The 17,254-nt window shown below is 45.4% G+C and overlaps 1 protein-coding gene across 1 annotated transcript; it reads left to right on the forward strand.

Moving 5' to 3' along the window:
- The first annotated feature begins 160 nt into the window (after positions 1 to 160).
- snrpd3 (small nuclear ribonucleoprotein D3 polypeptide) lies at positions 161 to 4,789 on the forward strand. Its single transcript, XM_078553802.1, has 3 exons — positions 161 to 387; positions 3,513 to 3,705; positions 4,595 to 4,789. The coding sequence occupies exons 1-3, from the start codon at positions 262 to 264 to the stop codon at positions 4,654 to 4,656; spliced, it is 381 nt and encodes a 126-aa protein (XP_078409928.1). The 5' UTR covers positions 161 to 261; the 3' UTR covers positions 4,657 to 4,789.
- The last annotated feature ends 12,465 nt before the right edge of the window (positions 4,790 to 17,254 follow it).

Raw genomic sequence — 17,254 nt, forward strand, 5'->3', positions numbered from 1 at the left:
GGCGGGCATTGGGATGAAATACCGTCTGGCGACCATAGCTGGAGGAATCGGTCTGAACGGTCAGTGACCGGGGGAAGCAGTTTGGGTGGCTCTGATTGCGGGTGCGGCGACAGAGAACTTCCGGGTAAGGGAATCCTGGGACACAGGAGGCCCTCTCGCCGCGGTGCTCCGTGGGACGGTGGAGGCTCTCTCGCCGCGGTGCTCTCTGGGTCGGTGGAGCACTGTTAAAAGCTGAAGCGCGCGGTGCTGTGAGGCTCAATCATGTCGATCGGAGTTCCCATCAAAGTGCTGCATGAGGCGGAGGGCCATGTGGTGACCTGCGAGACCAACACAGGGGAGGTTTACCGGGGAAAACTAATAGAGGCCGAGGACAACATGAACTGTCAGGTGAGGCCCGGGAACAGGGAGAAAATCCGGCAAAAGCCCGAGGCCTGTGGATGGGGAGATGCCGCCCGCGGGTATTGGGTATTGGGGGTGGGGGGCCGCTCCTGGCTCTTGGCCCATGGCCCATGGCCCAACAGGTTCTGGAATGAAGTCGCAGCAGAAAATTAATTCCTCCAGCAGCAGCTGCTCATTGTGGGATCCTGCTGTGCACTGATTGATTGGCTGCCATTTCCTACATTATTATTATGACTTCATTGGCTGGAGGACACTTTGGGTTTTTTAATGGTTATGAAATGTGCTCGACAAATTCATGTCTTTCTTTTTGACCCTTTGAAAGATTGCTGTTCAATTCCTCCTTTTAATTTCTCAATGCTCATCATGTCCCTAGAATTAGTTCCATATATTAAACTGCTCAGTTGTTATCTATCCTCAGTGGTTTGTACTCTTCCGTTAACAGTGCCTCTTGTGCTAGATCTGTGACCTCCCTCCAACCTGGAGGTTTCCTTTCCCTGATATTAACCCCCCCTCAATGATTCAGTACAGGAGGGGATCATTTACCCAGTGTTTTTGGGCTGGTAAACTGAGTCTCCCAGTTTCATTTGGCACCTGAGACTCCTGAACTCCAGAATGAAATAATTCGGGATCTTGTCTTATAGAGAAAGATTGGCATCTCCTTTTTCCACCTGCCTCCTCTCACCCCCCCCCCCCCCCCCCCCCACCAAATGCCATGGGAAACTGCTGCTCACCCATCTGCTGTCCCTGGTGATGAAGTCAGTTACAAGGTTCATTCAGCCTGCACTGTGCTTTATTCTGTCTTTGCGAGCCACTGCCCAGAGTTCCCTTTGTCCACAAGCCTTGTGACCTTGTGGGGCCTTAACTGGGTTTATTGAGAGAGTCATCCTCCCTTTCTTCAAGCGGATGTTGACCTTTTCCTCATGAGATGCTGGAACTGCCGGACTCTGGTTTATTCACTCACGGGACATGGGCGTCGCTGGCAAGGCCAGCATTTGTTGCCCATCCCTAGTTGCCCTTGAACTGAGTCACTTGCTCGGCCATTTCAGATGATGGCAGTTAAGAATCAACCACATTGCTGTGGGTCTGGAATCACATGTAGGCCAGACTGGGTAAGGACGGAAGTTTTCCTTCCCTTAAAGAAATTAGTGAACCAGATGGGTTTTTACAACAATCTATGATAGTTTCATGGTTATCATTACTAGCTTTATATTCCTGATTTATTAATTGAACTTAAATTCCACCAGCTGCTGTGGTGGGATTTGAACCTGTGTCCCCAGAGCATTAGCCTGGACCCCTGGATTACTCATCCACGACTTCACCCTTTTGGGAAAGGTCTACATGGAGATTGTCCAGGAGGTTGCAGGTGGTCACCTGACCTCTCCTCGTGCTGTTTAAAGGCCCAGTTCCTGCTCAATCAGTTTGGAACGGGAAGTGATGCTGCAGTGGGGCCCACAGCAGGCTCGGTTAATCTCTGTCTGTTCCACAGCTACATGGTTTACATTGGCTTCAGCCAGTCGGCTCCTGTAGTAGTTGAGCTGTCTTGATGTTGTCCACAACGTTTGCAGCTTTCTCTTTCACTTCAAATTTGACAAAATTCACAGCATTTAGGTTTCTCTCGATCCCGCATCGTCTTACAATTTGCCCTTTCTTAGACCTAGCCCCAGCCCTTCCTCCCACTCGCCTCCTTTCAAGGCTGAATAGTTGGAGTTTTTCTGAATGTTCTTCATAGAAGCTGAGCGGGGCCCCTCGCCCACCGGCCTTGACTGACCCACTGAATGTCAATCTAAAATTCACAGCTCAGGTCACTCATGACCTCTGACTTGGAGGTGGAGATCCCACCGCTAGCTCCATGTGCCTTGCTGTATGTTTCCACTCCAGTCCCATTGGTACTGGGTACAGTTGCTATACTGTTCCATTTCTGTGCTTCACTGTTTCTGGGACTGGTCTCGGTCTCTGAATGATTTTAGGGTTATCTTAACGGTTGGGCAGGCTGAGCCTGTATCCATTGGGAGTTTAGAAGAATGAGAGGTGATCTATTGAAACAGAAGATCCTGAGGGGACTTGACAGGGTGGAAGCTGAAAGGATGTTTCATCTTGTGGGAGAGACTAGAAGTAGGGGACACAGTTTTAAAAAAAAGGGGTCTCCCATTTAAGGTGGAGATGAGAAGACATATTTTTTCTAAGGGTCATGAATCTTCAGAACTCTTTCCCCAAAAGAGCAGTGGAGGCAGGGTCAATGAATATTTTTAAGGCAGAGGTAGATTGACACTCTTGTTAGTCAAGAAACTAAGGTATAAGGGTAGTCAGCATTTGGGGTTGAGGTTACAATCAGATCAGCCATGTTCTTATTGAATGGTGGAAAAAGCTTCAGGGGCTGAATGGCCTACTCCTAATTCATATGCTTGTATCTGCTTGAAGCTGTGCAGTTCCAGGTCATGTCCCAGTGATCTGACAGATGTGAGATATCGTGTTTACTGTACAGATACCATGTTGGTGTTCAAGAAGTAGTCCCTCTCCAGTTAGCTACACATCTACTGCCCTTGTTCTAGGTGGTAGTGGTCGTAGGTTTGCAAGGTGCTGTCTAAGGAGCCATGGTGAATTCCTGCAGTGCAGCTTGTAGACGGTACACACTGCTGCTACTGTGTGTCGGTGGTGGAGGGAGTGAATGTTTGTGGATGTGGTGCCAATCAAGTGGGCTGCTTTGTCCTGGATGGTGTCAAGCTTCTTGAGTGTTGTTGGAGCTGCACTCATCCAGGCAAGTGGGGAGTATTCCATCACACTCCTGACTTGTGCCTTGTAGATGGTGGACAGGATTTGGGGAGTCAGGAGGTGAGTTACTCGTCGCACGATTCCCAGCCTCTGACCTGCTCTTGTAGCCACAGTATTTATATGGCTAGTCCAGTTCAGTTTCTGGGCAATGGTAACCCCCCCTCCAGGATGTTGATAGTGGGGGATTCAGTGATGGTAACGCCATCGAACATCATTGGGCAATGGTTAGATTCTCTCTTTTAATGGCTAATTTCCATTGTTAAAATGTAGTTTAGCCTCCTACTTTTGGAGCTGCTGATGCTGTGACCCCAGTGAGACTGACTCTGTCCCCCTTTCCTCTGCAGATGTCTAACATCACTGTCACCTACCGTGATGGACGTGTGGCTCAGCTGGAGCAGGTCTACATCCGTGGCAGCAAGATTCGCTTCCTGATCTTACCAGACATGCTGAAAAATGCCCCCATGTTAAAGAGCATGAAGAACAAGAACCAGGGAACGGGGGCTGGCCGAGGGAAAGCTGCAATCCTCAAAGCTCAAGGTCAGCATGTCTACATCCTGAACCCTTATCCCTTCAGTTCCTGGGACGTGGCCAATGAGATGGGATTGTGTGTTTCCTGTGGGCTGGGCTAGAATCAGTTTTCTGCACCCCAGCTCCAGCCGTGGTCACCATGCAGCACGGTCTGATGGCTAGACCACCCAGCTCTGAGTGAGGGAATCAAACTCTCCTCAGTCTACAGTCTGTGAAAGCTCTTGGTGAGCTGGACAAGACATTTCAGTCCAAATCATTTCAGCATGTTTTTGGGTGTTAGTTGTTGATGGCTGGTTAGGAAATGGAAGAATGGTGCATTGATACTTGGAGATTGGTAGATTCTAGGGCACTAAGGGATATGAGGATGGGAAGAAAAAGGGAGTGAATGTGGAAATACAGCTTTGAATTATATTGAATGGCAGAATTGACTTGAGGGGGCCTTTGTTCTAGCAGTGTAGAGGGAGCTTTACCCTGTATCTAACCCTGTGCTGTACCTGCCCTGGGAGTGTTTGATGGGGACGGTGATTGATGGGGACAGTGTAGAGGGAGCTTTACCCTGTATCTAACCCTGTGCTGTACCTGCCCTGGGAGTGTTTGATGGGGACGGTGATTGATGGGGACAGTGTAGAGGGAGCTTTACTCTGTATCTAACCCCGTGCTGTACCTGTCGTGGGAGTATTTGATGGGGACAGTGGAGAGGGAGCTTAACTCTGTATCTAACCCCGTGCTGTACCTGTCGTGGGAGTATTTGATGGGCACAGTGTAGAGGGAGCTTAACCAAGTGTGTCTCTTCCATGGGGAGAGAAAGTGATGCCAGAAATAAAAGTGTTCCCGGGGGCACCTTGAGTATTACAAAGCTGCTGAAACCAAGTGATTAACACAATCTGATTCCTTCCAGTGGCTGCCCGAGGAAGAGGCCGTGGGATGGGCCGTGGAAACATCTTCCAGAAGAGGAGGTGAGGCAGTTTCTGCCTTTCCCATCACCCAGCAGAAGTTCCAGAATTGCTTTGTGTATTTGTTATTTTATAATTCTGTAGAATGACGTGAAGTCCAATTTAAGGTTTGTGGTAAATAAACACGTTCTTTTCCATAACCTTATGTCTGTGTTTGCTCTGACTGAGTGAGAGCTGAATTAACTCTGTAAATTGCTCCTCGGGCAGTAACCATGCTGAATTCTCACTTGGTTTCTCCTGCTCCATTGCCAATATCCTTTTCTGATTTGCTCCACTTTCTGTAGTGGATTCTTTTGTCATTGAATCTAAAGATGCACTGCCAAAACTCACCAAGAGCTATCTAATTAACCCCACTCCCTTTCTCTTTTCCCATAATAGCCCTGTAACTTTTTCTAGAGTCCATTATAAAAGATTTAATAGCTGAGCACATGGAAAACAGTGGCAGAATCGGACAGAGTCAGCTGGGATTTATGAAAGGGAAATCATGCTTGACAAATCTAGTGGAATTTTTCGAGGATCTAACTAGTAGAGTTGATGAGGGGGAGCTAGTGGATGTGGTTTATTTGGACTTTCAGAAGGCTTTCGACAAAGTCCCACATAAGAGATTGGCGTGTAAAATTAAAGCGCATGGGATTGGGGGTAATGTATTGAGATGGATAGAAAACTGGTTGGCAGACAGGAAACAAAGAGTAGGAATAAACGGGTCTTTTTCCGAATGGCAGGCAGTGACTAGTGAGGTACTGAAGGGATTGGTGCTGGGACGCCAGTTATTCACAATATATATTAATGATTTAGATGAGGGAATTAAATGTAATATCTCCAAATTTGCAGGTGACACAAAGCTGGGTGGGAGGATGAGCTCTGATGAGGATGCAGAGATGCTTCAGGGTGATTTGGGCAAGCTGAGTGAGTGGGCAAATGCATGGCAGATGCAGTATAATGTGGATAAATGTTAGGTTATCCACTTTGGTAGCAAAAACAGGAAGGCAGATTATTATTTGAATGGCTATAAATTGAGAGAGGGGAATGTGCAACGAGACCTGGGTGTCCTTGTACACCAATCGTTAAAGGTAAGCATGCAGGTGCAGCAGGTGGTAAAGAAGGCAAATGGTATGTTGGCCTTCATAGCCAGAGGATTCGAGTACAGGAACAAGGATGTCTTGCTGCAATTGTACAGGGCCTTGGTGAGACCACACCTGGAATATTGTGTGCAATTTTGGTCTCCTTATCTGAGGAAGGATGTTCTTGCTATAGAGGGAGTGCAGCGAAGGTTTACCCGGCTGATTCCTGTGATGGCGAGACTGACATACGAGGAGAGATTGAGTCGGTTAGGATTATATTCGCTGGAGTTCAGAAGAATGATGGGGGATCTCATACAAACCTATAAAATTCTAACAGGACTAGACAGGGTAGATGCAGGAAGGATGTTCCCAATGGTGGGGGATTCCAGAACCAGGGGTCACAGTCTGAGGATATGGGGTAGACCACTTAGGACTGAGATGAGGAGAAATTTCTTCACCCAGAGAATGGTGAGCCTGTGGAATTCATTACCACAGAAAGTAGTTGAGACCAAAACATTGTATGTTTACAAGAAGGAGTTAGATATAGCTCTTGGGGCAAAAGGGATCAAAGGGTATGGGGAGAAAGCGGGAGCAGGTTATTGAGTTGGATGATCGATGATCACCATTCATTATGATCACGGCTGAAGCAGGCTCGAAGGGCCGAATGGCCTACTGCTCCTAGTTTCTATGTTTCTATAACAGCACCTACACCACATGGCCTGCAGCAGTTCAAGAAGTCAGCTCACCACCACCTCTAGGGCAATTGGGGATGGGCAAGAAATGCTGGCCCAGCCAGTGACACCCATATCCCATTAATGAATTTTATAAACTTACAAAATGGGGTTACTATTCAACCCATTGTGCCTGTGCTGGCCTTTTGAAAGAACTTTCCAATTAGTCCAACTCTTGCTCTGCAAATTTATTTCTCTTTTCCAATTCCCTTCCATGTATCGGACTGACTGTGTGCCAACAAAGCTGGGTTTAGCTACGTATAATTCTGTTTTTCTCCTTGCTGGGTTTGGAGCCCTGGTGTACAGGGGCAGAGGTGAAGGAGCTTTACACTGGAGCTAGCATGCCCTGGAACAATGTCGATTGCATCTCCCAATCAGTCAGGCCACAGGGTGGGAGTGGTATTGGTGGAAAAGCCCGGAGGTTTGATCAGCTGTCTGCAGGGTGGGAGGAGCCCCCCACACACAGTTTACCATATTAGATACACACTTCCCATTCCTGTAAGTCCAGAGAGCCCTGATTCAGGGAGGTGCAGCTTTATGCAGGGTTCCTGCTGGAATCTAACCAGATAAAACCATGCTATATATTGGCACTGAGAGTAGCAAACTTAATGTCCAGCTGGGAGTCTTTTGACCCAGGAGGGAAGAATCCTGATTCCCATCCCTGGTGCTCTGAATGGCTGAACATTTCTGACTCAGCTACCAAGTCTTCCACCTGCAGGCGTGTTGTCTTAACCACCACAAATCAAAGGAGAACTTGCTTACCTCTTTCCCCCAATGGAGGAGAGGCACTAGTTGGTTACACGACTGGAAAGGGTGGCTTGATTATTCAGTCAGTGCTGTTCCAGGTGTGGTCAGAGTTACACTAACAACTAATTTAAGATTATCAGTTGGGCTTGCAATGTGTCTCATTTATGCTTGCTAGAAGTTACATATATTCATCCACAGGGACCTGTCCTCTGCAGGCATAAGGTACATGTCCAGGCATTGTGCCTTTTTTGAATTAAACAAAAGCATGGGGGACAGTTGTTCCCTGGTGCATTCTCCATGGCAATGCCTTGACTTGGTAACAATCACCCTTTTCTCATTAAGTACTAATTGTTGCTCCCTTTGAAATTTAGCATTCTTGCATCTGTCCTGATGAATCAAAGACAAAAAGCTTTGACAGCATATCTCTTATTTAGCAAATGTTTACATTTAACTTGTTTGATCTGTTGTATGTTACCCAAACCAAGATGTATTATGAGTTACATAAACTAATCATAGTAAGCACACTATCCATCCAAAAGAACAAACTTCTTCATGCTGCAGTCATCAGAAATCAGCATCACCTGAATGATATTGAAGTATGGAGCACCTGGGCGAGTTATCGATGGGTGTAACACTGTGATAGACATTGACTATTCGCCTCTATTCATTAACTTCCTCAACCTCAAACTTTCACCTTGGTTTGAAGATCTTTTTATGAACAGTTCCTTACTGGTAGCTCTCTCGCTCCTCTGAGCCAGAAAGTTGTGGGATCATGTCCTAGTCCAGAGACCCTGCCTGCCCTGTCAGGTGGGTATATTAAATTCTATTATTTGACAAAGAGCAGAAAGTTCTCCCTGGTGTCCTGACCAATATTTAACCATCAATGGGAATAGAAAAAGAACAGATTAGTTGGTTATGATCCCATTGCTGTATGTGGAATCTTGCTATGTGCAAATTGGCTGCCAGGTTTTCTACATTGCCACAATGACCACATTATCAAAAGTACCTCCATTAGCCATCGAGGCCTTGGGACATCCTGAAATTGTGGAAGACACAGCATAAGAAATAGGAGCAAGAGTAGGCCATTCATCTAAGTCATTAATGTAGATTGGAAATAGCTGAGGCCCCAGCACTGATCCTTGCGGCATGCAACTAGTTACAGCCTGCCAACCGTTGATCCCTACTCTGCTTCCTGTCCATGGTAATATATTATCTGGACTCCGTGAGCCTTTTGTGTGGCACCCTATAGAATGACTTTTTCAAAATCCAAGTATTTCACACAAAGTGGTTCACCTTTAACTACTCTACCACTAACATCCTCAAAAAAACTCTCAGGGCAGAATTTCACCCATATCCGGCGGGTTGGTCGGGACCACAGCCTGTGATCGGGGCTGGAAGGCGATTTCATGCTGGTGGGCCAATTAAGGCCAGCCCAGCGTGAAACGCGAGCAGCAGCGCTCAGCACTGCCTGTGGGGGGTGGGAGGAGGGCGAGCAGGAACCTCACGCATGTGCGCTTCAGAATCCCCCAGAAACAGCTGCCTCAGGGAGATGAAGAGTTACAAAAAAAATAAAGAAAATAAAAATGTAATAAAACATGTCTCTTCGTGTGACTCTGTAACATGAGCAGGGACATCATATTAAGGTTTAAAATTTTTATTTTATTGTTATTTGCTTCAGGAAGCCTCATCCCGCCCGTGGATGAGGTTTCCTAAAAAGCACAAAGGCCGCTTAGCCTTTTCACCTGCCCGCCAAACCTTAATGTTGGATAGCCAGCGAAAAATTCAACTTAATTGATAATTTATTGGCCTTAACAGGCCTTTTAATTGTCGGTGGATACCCTGCTAACTGCAGCGCATGCCCACTGAACGAAATATCCTGTGACTGCGCATTGATGCCGGGACACTCACCTGGCGTCAACACACGTCATTTTACACTCGAGCGGGCTGGGCATGCGCCCGCCCACCGACCTAAAAATCTGGCCCTTAATAAACTTCTCAAACACTAAAATGAAAGCAAAATACTGCGGATACTGGAAATCTGAAATAAAAACAAAGTGCTAGAAATACTCAACAGGTCTGGCAGCATCTGTGGTGAGAGAAGCAGGGTTAATGTTTCAAGTCAAACATGGCTACAGAACTAAAGGGAAGGAGAAATGTGATGGGTTTGATGCTGTTGAAAGGGGAGAGAAACAAAACAGAAGGTTTAGGATAGAGTAGAGTTTAAGATTGTTATGGACAAAGAAATAGACAAGTTGCAAAAAAAATGTTTTGAATTGGGGGAGAGTGGATTTTAGTAAAATAAGGCAGGATCTGGCCAAGGTAGACTGGGAACAGTTACTTGTGGGGAAATTTACAGAGCAGCAGTTCAAAAAAGAAATGGGGAGGGTACAGGCTCAACATGTTCCCTCTAGGATGATAGGAAGGAATAACAAGCCCAGAGAACCATGGATGACCAGAGATTCAGGTTACGATGAGAAGGAAAAGAGAGGCTTTTAGCGGGTACAGGGAAAGCAAATCAGCAGAGGCATTAGTGGAGTACAGACAGTGCAATTAGGAGAGCAAAGAGGGAATATGAGAAAGCTCTGGCTGGTAAAAGTAAGGAAAATCCCAAGATATTCTATAAGTATATCAATGGGAAGAGGATAACCAGGGAAAGAGTAGGGACCAAGGGGGCAATCTATGGGTGGAGCCAGAGGACATCGCTAGAGAATTGAATGAATACTTCACATCCGTCTTCACCCAAGAGAATGGGGATGAAGTTATCGAATTCAGGGAGAGAGACTGAGAGGTTCTTAAGCAAATTGATATAGGGAGTGACAAGGTATTGGAGGTGTTGGGCAGGCTTAAAAGTGGACATATCTCCAGGTCCGGGTGATTTGTGTCCCAGACTGCTGAGGGAGGCAAGGGAGGAGATCACAGGGGTTCTGACCCAAATTTTTAATTCCTCTCTGGCCACAGGGGAGGTGCCAGAGGATTGGAGAACAGCTAATGTGGTTCCGCTATTTAAGAAGGGTTGTAGAGAGAAGCCAGGGAACTACAGGCCAGTGAGTCTCACGTTAGTGGTAGGGAAACTATTGGAGAAAATTCTGAAGGAGAGAATCTAACTCCACTTGGAGAAACAAGGTTTGATCAGGGATAGTCAGCATGGCTTAGTCAGAGGGAGGTCATGCCTAACAAATATGATTGAATTTTTTAAGGAGGTGACCAGGTGTGTAGATAAGGGTAGTGCAGTTGATGTAGTTTATATGGATTTCAGCAAAGCCTTTGACAAGGTCCCACATGGGAGACTTATAAAGAATGCATGTTATTGTGGTGGTGAAAAAGGCATATGGGACACTTACCTTTATCAATCGTGGCATAGATTACAAAAGTAGAGAGGTCATGTTGGAGTTGTATAGAACTTTAGTGAAGCCACAGCTGGAGTACTGTGTGCAGCTCTGGTCACCACATTATAGGAAGGATGTGATTGGACTGGAGGGGGTGCAGAGGAGATTCACCAGGATGTAGCCTGGGATGAAACATTTAAGTTATGAAGAGAGGTTGGATAGACTTAGGTTGTTTTCGTTGGAGCAGAGAAGACTAAGGGGCGACCTGATCAAGGTGTGCAAGATTATGAGGGGTAAAAGCCAAAAACTGCGGATGCTGGAAATCCAAAACAAAAACAAAAATACCTGGAAAAACTCAGCAGGTCTGGCAGCATCTGCGGAGAGGAACACAGTTAACGTTTCGAGTCCGAATGACCCTTCAACAGAACTAAGTAAAAATAGAAGAGAGGTGAAATATAAGCTGGTTTAAGGGGGGTGGGACAAGTAGAGCTGGACAGAGGGCCAGTGATAGGTGGAGATAACCAAAAGATGTCACAGACAAAAGGACAAAGAGGTGTTGAAGGTGGTGATATTATCTAAGATTATGAGGGGCATGAACAGGGTGGATAGGGAGCAGCTGTTCCCCTTAGTTGAAGGGTCAGTCACGAGGGGACATAAGTTCAAGGTGAGGGGCAGGAGGTTTAGGGGGGATGTGAGGAAAAACTTTTTTACCCAGAGGGTGGTGATGGTCTGGAATGCACTGCCTGGGAGGGTGGTGGAGGCGGGTTGCCTCACATCCTTTAAAAAGTACCTGGATGAGCACTTGGCACGTCATAACATTCAAGACTATGGGCCAAGTGCTGGTAAATGGGATTAGGTAGGTAGGTCAGGTGTTTCTCATGTGTCGGTGCAGACTCGATGGGCCGAAGGCCTCTTCTGCACTGTGTGATTCCGTAGAGGGTGGGCGAGATTAAAAACTATGAAATACTATTCAATACTATAGAAAGACAAGTAAAGAAACTGAGGGGAAAAATCAAAAAGGAAATTGGGAAAGCAGAGAGACGCCACGAAAGAATACTGGCAGGCAAAATCAAGGTGAACCCAAAGATGCTTTATAAATACAGCAAGAGTAAGAGAATAACTAAGGAAAGATTAGGATCCATAAAAGACCAAAAAGGTAACCTATGTTTGAAGGCGGAGGATGTGGGTGTGGTCCTTAATGAATATTTTGCGTCTGTCTTCACAAAAGAGGAGGACAATGCAGACATTGTAGTTAATGAGGGGAGTGTGAAGTATTAAATGTGATAAACATAGGGAGAGAGGAAGTATTAAGGGGATTAGCATCCTTGAAAGTGGATAAATTACCAGGGTCGGATAAAGTGTATCCCAGACTGTTAAAAGAAGTCAGGGAGGAAAATGCAGAGGGTCTGACCATCATTTTCCAATCCTCACTGGATACAGATATGGTACCAGAAGATTGGAGGTCTGTTAATGTTGTACTTTTGTTTTAAAAGGGAGCGGATAGACCAAATAATTAAACAGCAGTCAGTCTAACCTTGGTGGCGGGCAAATTATTGGAATCAATTCTGATAGACAGAATAAACGGTCAGTTAGAAAGGCATGGATTAATCAAGGATAGCATGGATTTGTTAAGGGAAGGTCGTGTCTAACTAACTTAATTGAAGTTTTTTGAGGAAGTAACAAGGAGGATTGATGAAAGTAATGTAGTTGGTGTGGTCTACATGGATTTTGGCATGGCTTTTGACAAGGTCCCACATGCAGACTGCTTAAAAAAAATAAAAGCCCATGGAATCCAGAGGAACGTAGCAAGCTGGATACAAAATTCACTCAGTGACAGGAAAAGGATAATTGTTGATGCGTGTTTTTGTGACTAGAAGCTGTTTCCAGTGGGGTTCCACAGGGCTCAGTACTGGGTATCCTGCTTTTTGTGGTATATATTAATGACTTGGATGTAAATGTCCAAAGGGGAAATGATCTAGAAGTTTGCAGATGCCACAAAAATTGGCCGCACTGTTGATAGTGAGGAGGATAGCTGGAGACTGCAAGAAGTTATCAATGGACTGGTCAGGTGGGCAGAAAAGTGTCAAATGGAATTCAATCCAGAGAAGCATGAGGAGATGCATTTGGGAAGATCAAACAGGGCAAAGGAATACACAATAAATGGGAGGATATTGGGAGGTGTAGAGGAAGTGAGGGGCCTTGGAGTGAATGTCCACAGGTAGCAGGACAGGTTGATAAGTGGTTAAAAAGGCAAATGGAATCCTTTCCTTCATTAGCAGAGTAACAGAATGTAAGAGTAGGGAGGTTATGCTGGAGCTATATAAAACATTAGTCAGGCCAGAACTTGAGGACTGTGTGTAGTTCTGGTCACCTCATTACAGAAAGGATGTAATTGCATTTGTGAGGGTACAGAGATTTACAGGAATGTTGCCAGAACTGGAAAATTGCAGCTATGAGGAAAGATTGGATAGGCTGGAGTTGTTCTCCTTGGAACAGAGGAGGCTGAGGGGAAATTTGATTGAGTTGTACAATTTTGTGAGGGGCCTGGATAGAGTGGATAGGAAGGGCCCGTTTACTTTAGCAGAGAGGCCATTGACTGGGGGCACAGATTTAAAGTGATTGGAGAAGGATTAGAGGGGAGATGAAGAACAAAAATCAACTAGAGGATTGTGGGGGTCTGGAACTCACTGCCTGAAAGGGTAGTAGAGGCAGAAACCCTCAACTCATTTAAAAGGTGCCTGGATGGGAACTTGAAGTACCATAACCTGCAGGGCTATGGACCAAATGTTGGAAAGTGGGATTAGGCTGGGTGGCTTGTTTTTCGGCCGGTGCAGGCTCGATGGGCCAAGTGGCCTCTTTCTGTGCTGAAAACCTTCTATGATTCTATGAAATAACAAAGGTGTCACTGACCAAAAGGAGTGATGTTGGTTGTAGTAAAGATGCAAGTGGTCCAGAGTGAATGTTAATGTTCATGTCTTTCAGGACCAGTTGCTTTGTTTCTTTACTGCAATCATTTATCACTCCCTTTGCCTTTTGTTCCATGACATCTTTGTTATTTAATCTCTCCTATCTTCTGAACAGTGTCTGAGAAGTTAAAGCAGGGGAGAGAGCCTCCAGAGAGATCTCCAACAACAAAAGGAACATCTGCAAAACAGCTGTTGTGATGTCTCAACCAGGGAAGGAGCTGATTGGTGCGTAGCTGCTAAGTGTTTCTAGATAATAGTCTAGAAAGTAAAGGCATGGCAGGGCACCTCAGCTTCATGGAATGCAAATCCTGTGTCATTTGGGATATCCTGCATGCTTCTCTTGACCTGAAGGGCCGTGTGCAGGACGTGTCCCCAGTTAAATCAGTTTGAGCTCCGGGTGAAAGCTTCACAGATAGAGTGTTTCTGAGGTGGTCACCTCACAACTCTCTGCAGGCAGAGGGAATGGATGACTATCAGACAGTCAAGGAAGACCAAGCAGATAGGGCACAGATCCCATGAGTGCATCTAACTGATATTCACTACTGAATACTGGTGAGAGTGATGATTCCTCTGGAGAGAGCAGCAAGAGCCAAGTCCATGGCCCCATGGGTGTCTCAGCTACACAGGACAAGGGTTGGAATAAGAGTGGAAGAGCAATATTGGTAGGGGGAATTTGATAGTGAGGGGAACAGACAGATTCCCCGTGGACAAATGTGTCTTTTGAATAGTATGTTACCTCTCTGGTGCCAGGGTCAAGGAGGATGTCACTGAATGAATGCAGAGTATCTTGAGTGGGGAGGGTGAACAGCCAGAGAACATGGTCCATGTAGGTAACAATGACATGAGTAGAAAGAGGGATGAGGTCCTGAAGGAGGAGTTTGGGGAGTTGGAGAGAGATTGAAAAGTAGGATCTCAAAGGTAATAATCTCCGAATTACTCTTGTTATATGTTACATGTTAGTGAGTACAGGAGCAGGAAGATGGAGCTGATGAATATATGGCTGGAGAGATGGTGCAGGAGGGAGAACTTTAGATTCCTGAGACACTGGGACTGCTTCTGGGAGACAAGACCTTTTCAAGCCGGACTGGTTGCACCTCAATAGGGCTGAGACCAATAGCCTCTCAGGGGGTTTCGCTAACACTGTTGGGAAGGGTTTAAATTGTCTTGGCATAGGGTTGGGAACCTGAGAGTAGATGCAGAAGAGGGAAGAAAGTTTGGAAATAGAAAGCAGAAAAGTAGTAAAGTGTGTTTGGAAGGCAGAGGAAATAAAGGCTAGAAAATAGTCAGCAAGGGAGTTTGGTTATACTAAAGGGTAAATTTCATTGCAGAAAGTTAGTGCAAGCAGATGAGCTGAGAGCGCATATTGACATGTGGGTATATGATATCATATCTGTTAGGGATTTCAGGTGAGATAGATGAATAAAAAAGGAAGGGGGGATATATTATTGATTAAGTAAACAATTCCAACACACTCCTACATTCTACCTCCATAAACTTGAGGTTATCCAAAACTCTGCTGCCCATGTCTTACCTTAGGCGGCAGTGGTCGTAGGTTTGGAAGGTGCTGTCTCAAGAGCCTTGGTGAGTTTCTGCAGAGCAACTTGTAGATGGTACACAATGTTGCCACTGTGTATCGGTGGTGGAGGGAGTGAATGTTGAAGGTGGTGGATGGGGTGCTGATCAAGTGGCTGCTTTGTCCTGGATGGTGTCGATCTTCTTGAGTGTTGTTGGAGCTGCACTCATTCAGGCAAGTGGGGAGTATTCCATCACAATTCTGACTTGTGCCTTGTAGATGATCGACAGGCTTTGGGGATACTTTGGATAATTTCCTTTATTATCCAAGGCATAGAACATTAAGAGCTGAGATCTTATGCTGGAGCTGTTTAAAACATTACTTAGGCCATAGCTGGGGTACTGAGAGCAGTTCTGGTCACTGCCATGGGAAAGATGTGACACAGAAATTTTTATGCAGCGAATTGTTGTGGTCCAAAATGTATTGTCTGAAAGGGTGGAGGGAGCAGATTCAGTCATTAAGTTTCAAAAGTAAATTGGATAAATATTGATAGCGAGAAAATTATAGGGCTATTATGGGAAAAGAGAAAGGGAGAGGGACTAATTAGATGACTCTTTTCAAAGATTTGGCACATGGACAATGGGCTAAATGGCTTCCTTCTGTTCTGTATCATTCTAAAATTCTATAGAACCATAGAAAAGTTACAGCACAGAAGGAGGCCATTCGGCCCATCTTGTCTATGCCAGCCCGAGGACACCCAGGTGGCCTTTCTAATCCCACCTTCCTGCCCATAGCCCTGCAGCTTACAGCACTTAAGGTGCAGATCCAGGTACTTTTTAAAAGAGTTTAGAGTTTCTGCCTCTACCACCAACTTGGGCAGCGAATTCCAGACACCCACTACCCTCTGCGTAAAAAATGTTCTTCCTCATGACCCCCCTACACCTTCTGCCACTTATCTTGAATCTGCATCCCCTGGTTCTAGAACTCTCCGTCAAGGGAAACAATTTTATCCTGTCCACTCTATCTATTCCCCTCATAATTTTGTACACCTCAGTCAAGTCACCTCTCAGCCTTCTTTGTTCTAAGGAAAATAACCCCAACCTATCCAATCTCTCATCGTAGCTACACTTTTCTAACCCTGGTAACATTCTTGTAAACCTCCTCTGCACTCTCTCCAGAGAGCTATTACATCTTTCCTGTAATGTGGTGACCAGAACTGCACACAATACTCCAGTTGTGGCCTCACCAGTGTTTTATACAATTCCAACATTATATCCTTACTTGTATATTCTATACCTCTGCCAAAGAAGGAGAGCATTCCATATGCCTTCTTTACAACCTTGTCTACTTGAACTGCTGCCTTCAGGGACCTGTGTACTTGTACGCCAAGATCTCTCACTTCATCTACCCCTCTTAGTATATTCCCATTTATTGTGTAATCCCTGTAACTGTTTGACCTCCCTAAATGTATGACCTCACACTTCTCTATGTTAAAATCTATCTGCCACTTTACCGCCCACTCCACCAACCCATCTATATCGTTTTGGAGATTATGGCTATCCTCTACACTATCCACTACTCGGCCAATCTTTGTGTCATCTGCAAATTTCCCAATCGTGCCCCCCACATTCACATCCAAATCGTTAATATATAACACAAACAGCAAGGGTCCCAACACCGAGCCCTGTGGAACACCACTTGAGACAACTTTCCATTCGCAAGGGCATCCATCGACCATTACCCTTTGTTTCCTGTCACAAAGCCAACCTTTTATCCAGTTTGCCACATTACCCTGAATCCCATGGGCTTTTACTTTCCTGACCAATCTGCCATGTGGGACCTTGTCAAATGCCTTGCTAAAATCCATGTACACAACATCCACTGCACTACCTTCATTAACCCTTCTTGTCACTTCCTCAAAGAATTCAATCAAATTTGTGAGGCAAGACTTACTTTAACAAATCCATTCTGACCATCCCTGACTAGTCCATGCTTTTCCACATGACAGTTAATCCTATCTCTCAGGATTGATTCTACTAATTTGCTATGAACTCAAATATTGGATTTCTAGTTACATGCTGTGTGTTACTACTCCTGTGTAATAATTTTAATTGTAAATAAATCAGATTGTTGATATTAGCTTGGGTAAAATTATTTTGAGTGCATTATTGAATTGAACAAGAAAAGGTGGTGGGCAGCACATGGATCCAACTGTAAATAGTCAAATGCCATAGTTATGTTTAATTCTACGGCATTCACGT

Source organism: Cetorhinus maximus, chromosome 12 (genome assembly GCF_964194155.1).
Source record: "Cetorhinus maximus chromosome 12, sCetMax3.hap1.1, whole genome shotgun sequence".
NCBI classification, from domain to species: Eukaryota; Metazoa; Chordata; class Chondrichthyes; order Lamniformes; family Cetorhinidae; genus Cetorhinus; species Cetorhinus maximus.

Coding starts and splice junctions, on each gene's coding strand:
- snrpd3 (XM_078553802.1), top strand. CDS start 262: ATGTCGATCGGAGTTCCCATCAAAGTGCTGCATGAGGCGGAGGGCCAT. Junction 388..3,512: donor AGGACAACATGAACTGTCAG/GTGAGGCCCGGG, acceptor TTTCCTCTGCAG/ATGTCTAACATCACTGTCAC. Junction 3,706..4,594: donor TGCAATCCTCAAAGCTCAAG/GTCAGCATGTCT, acceptor GATTCCTTCCAG/TGGCTGCCCGAGGAAGAGGC.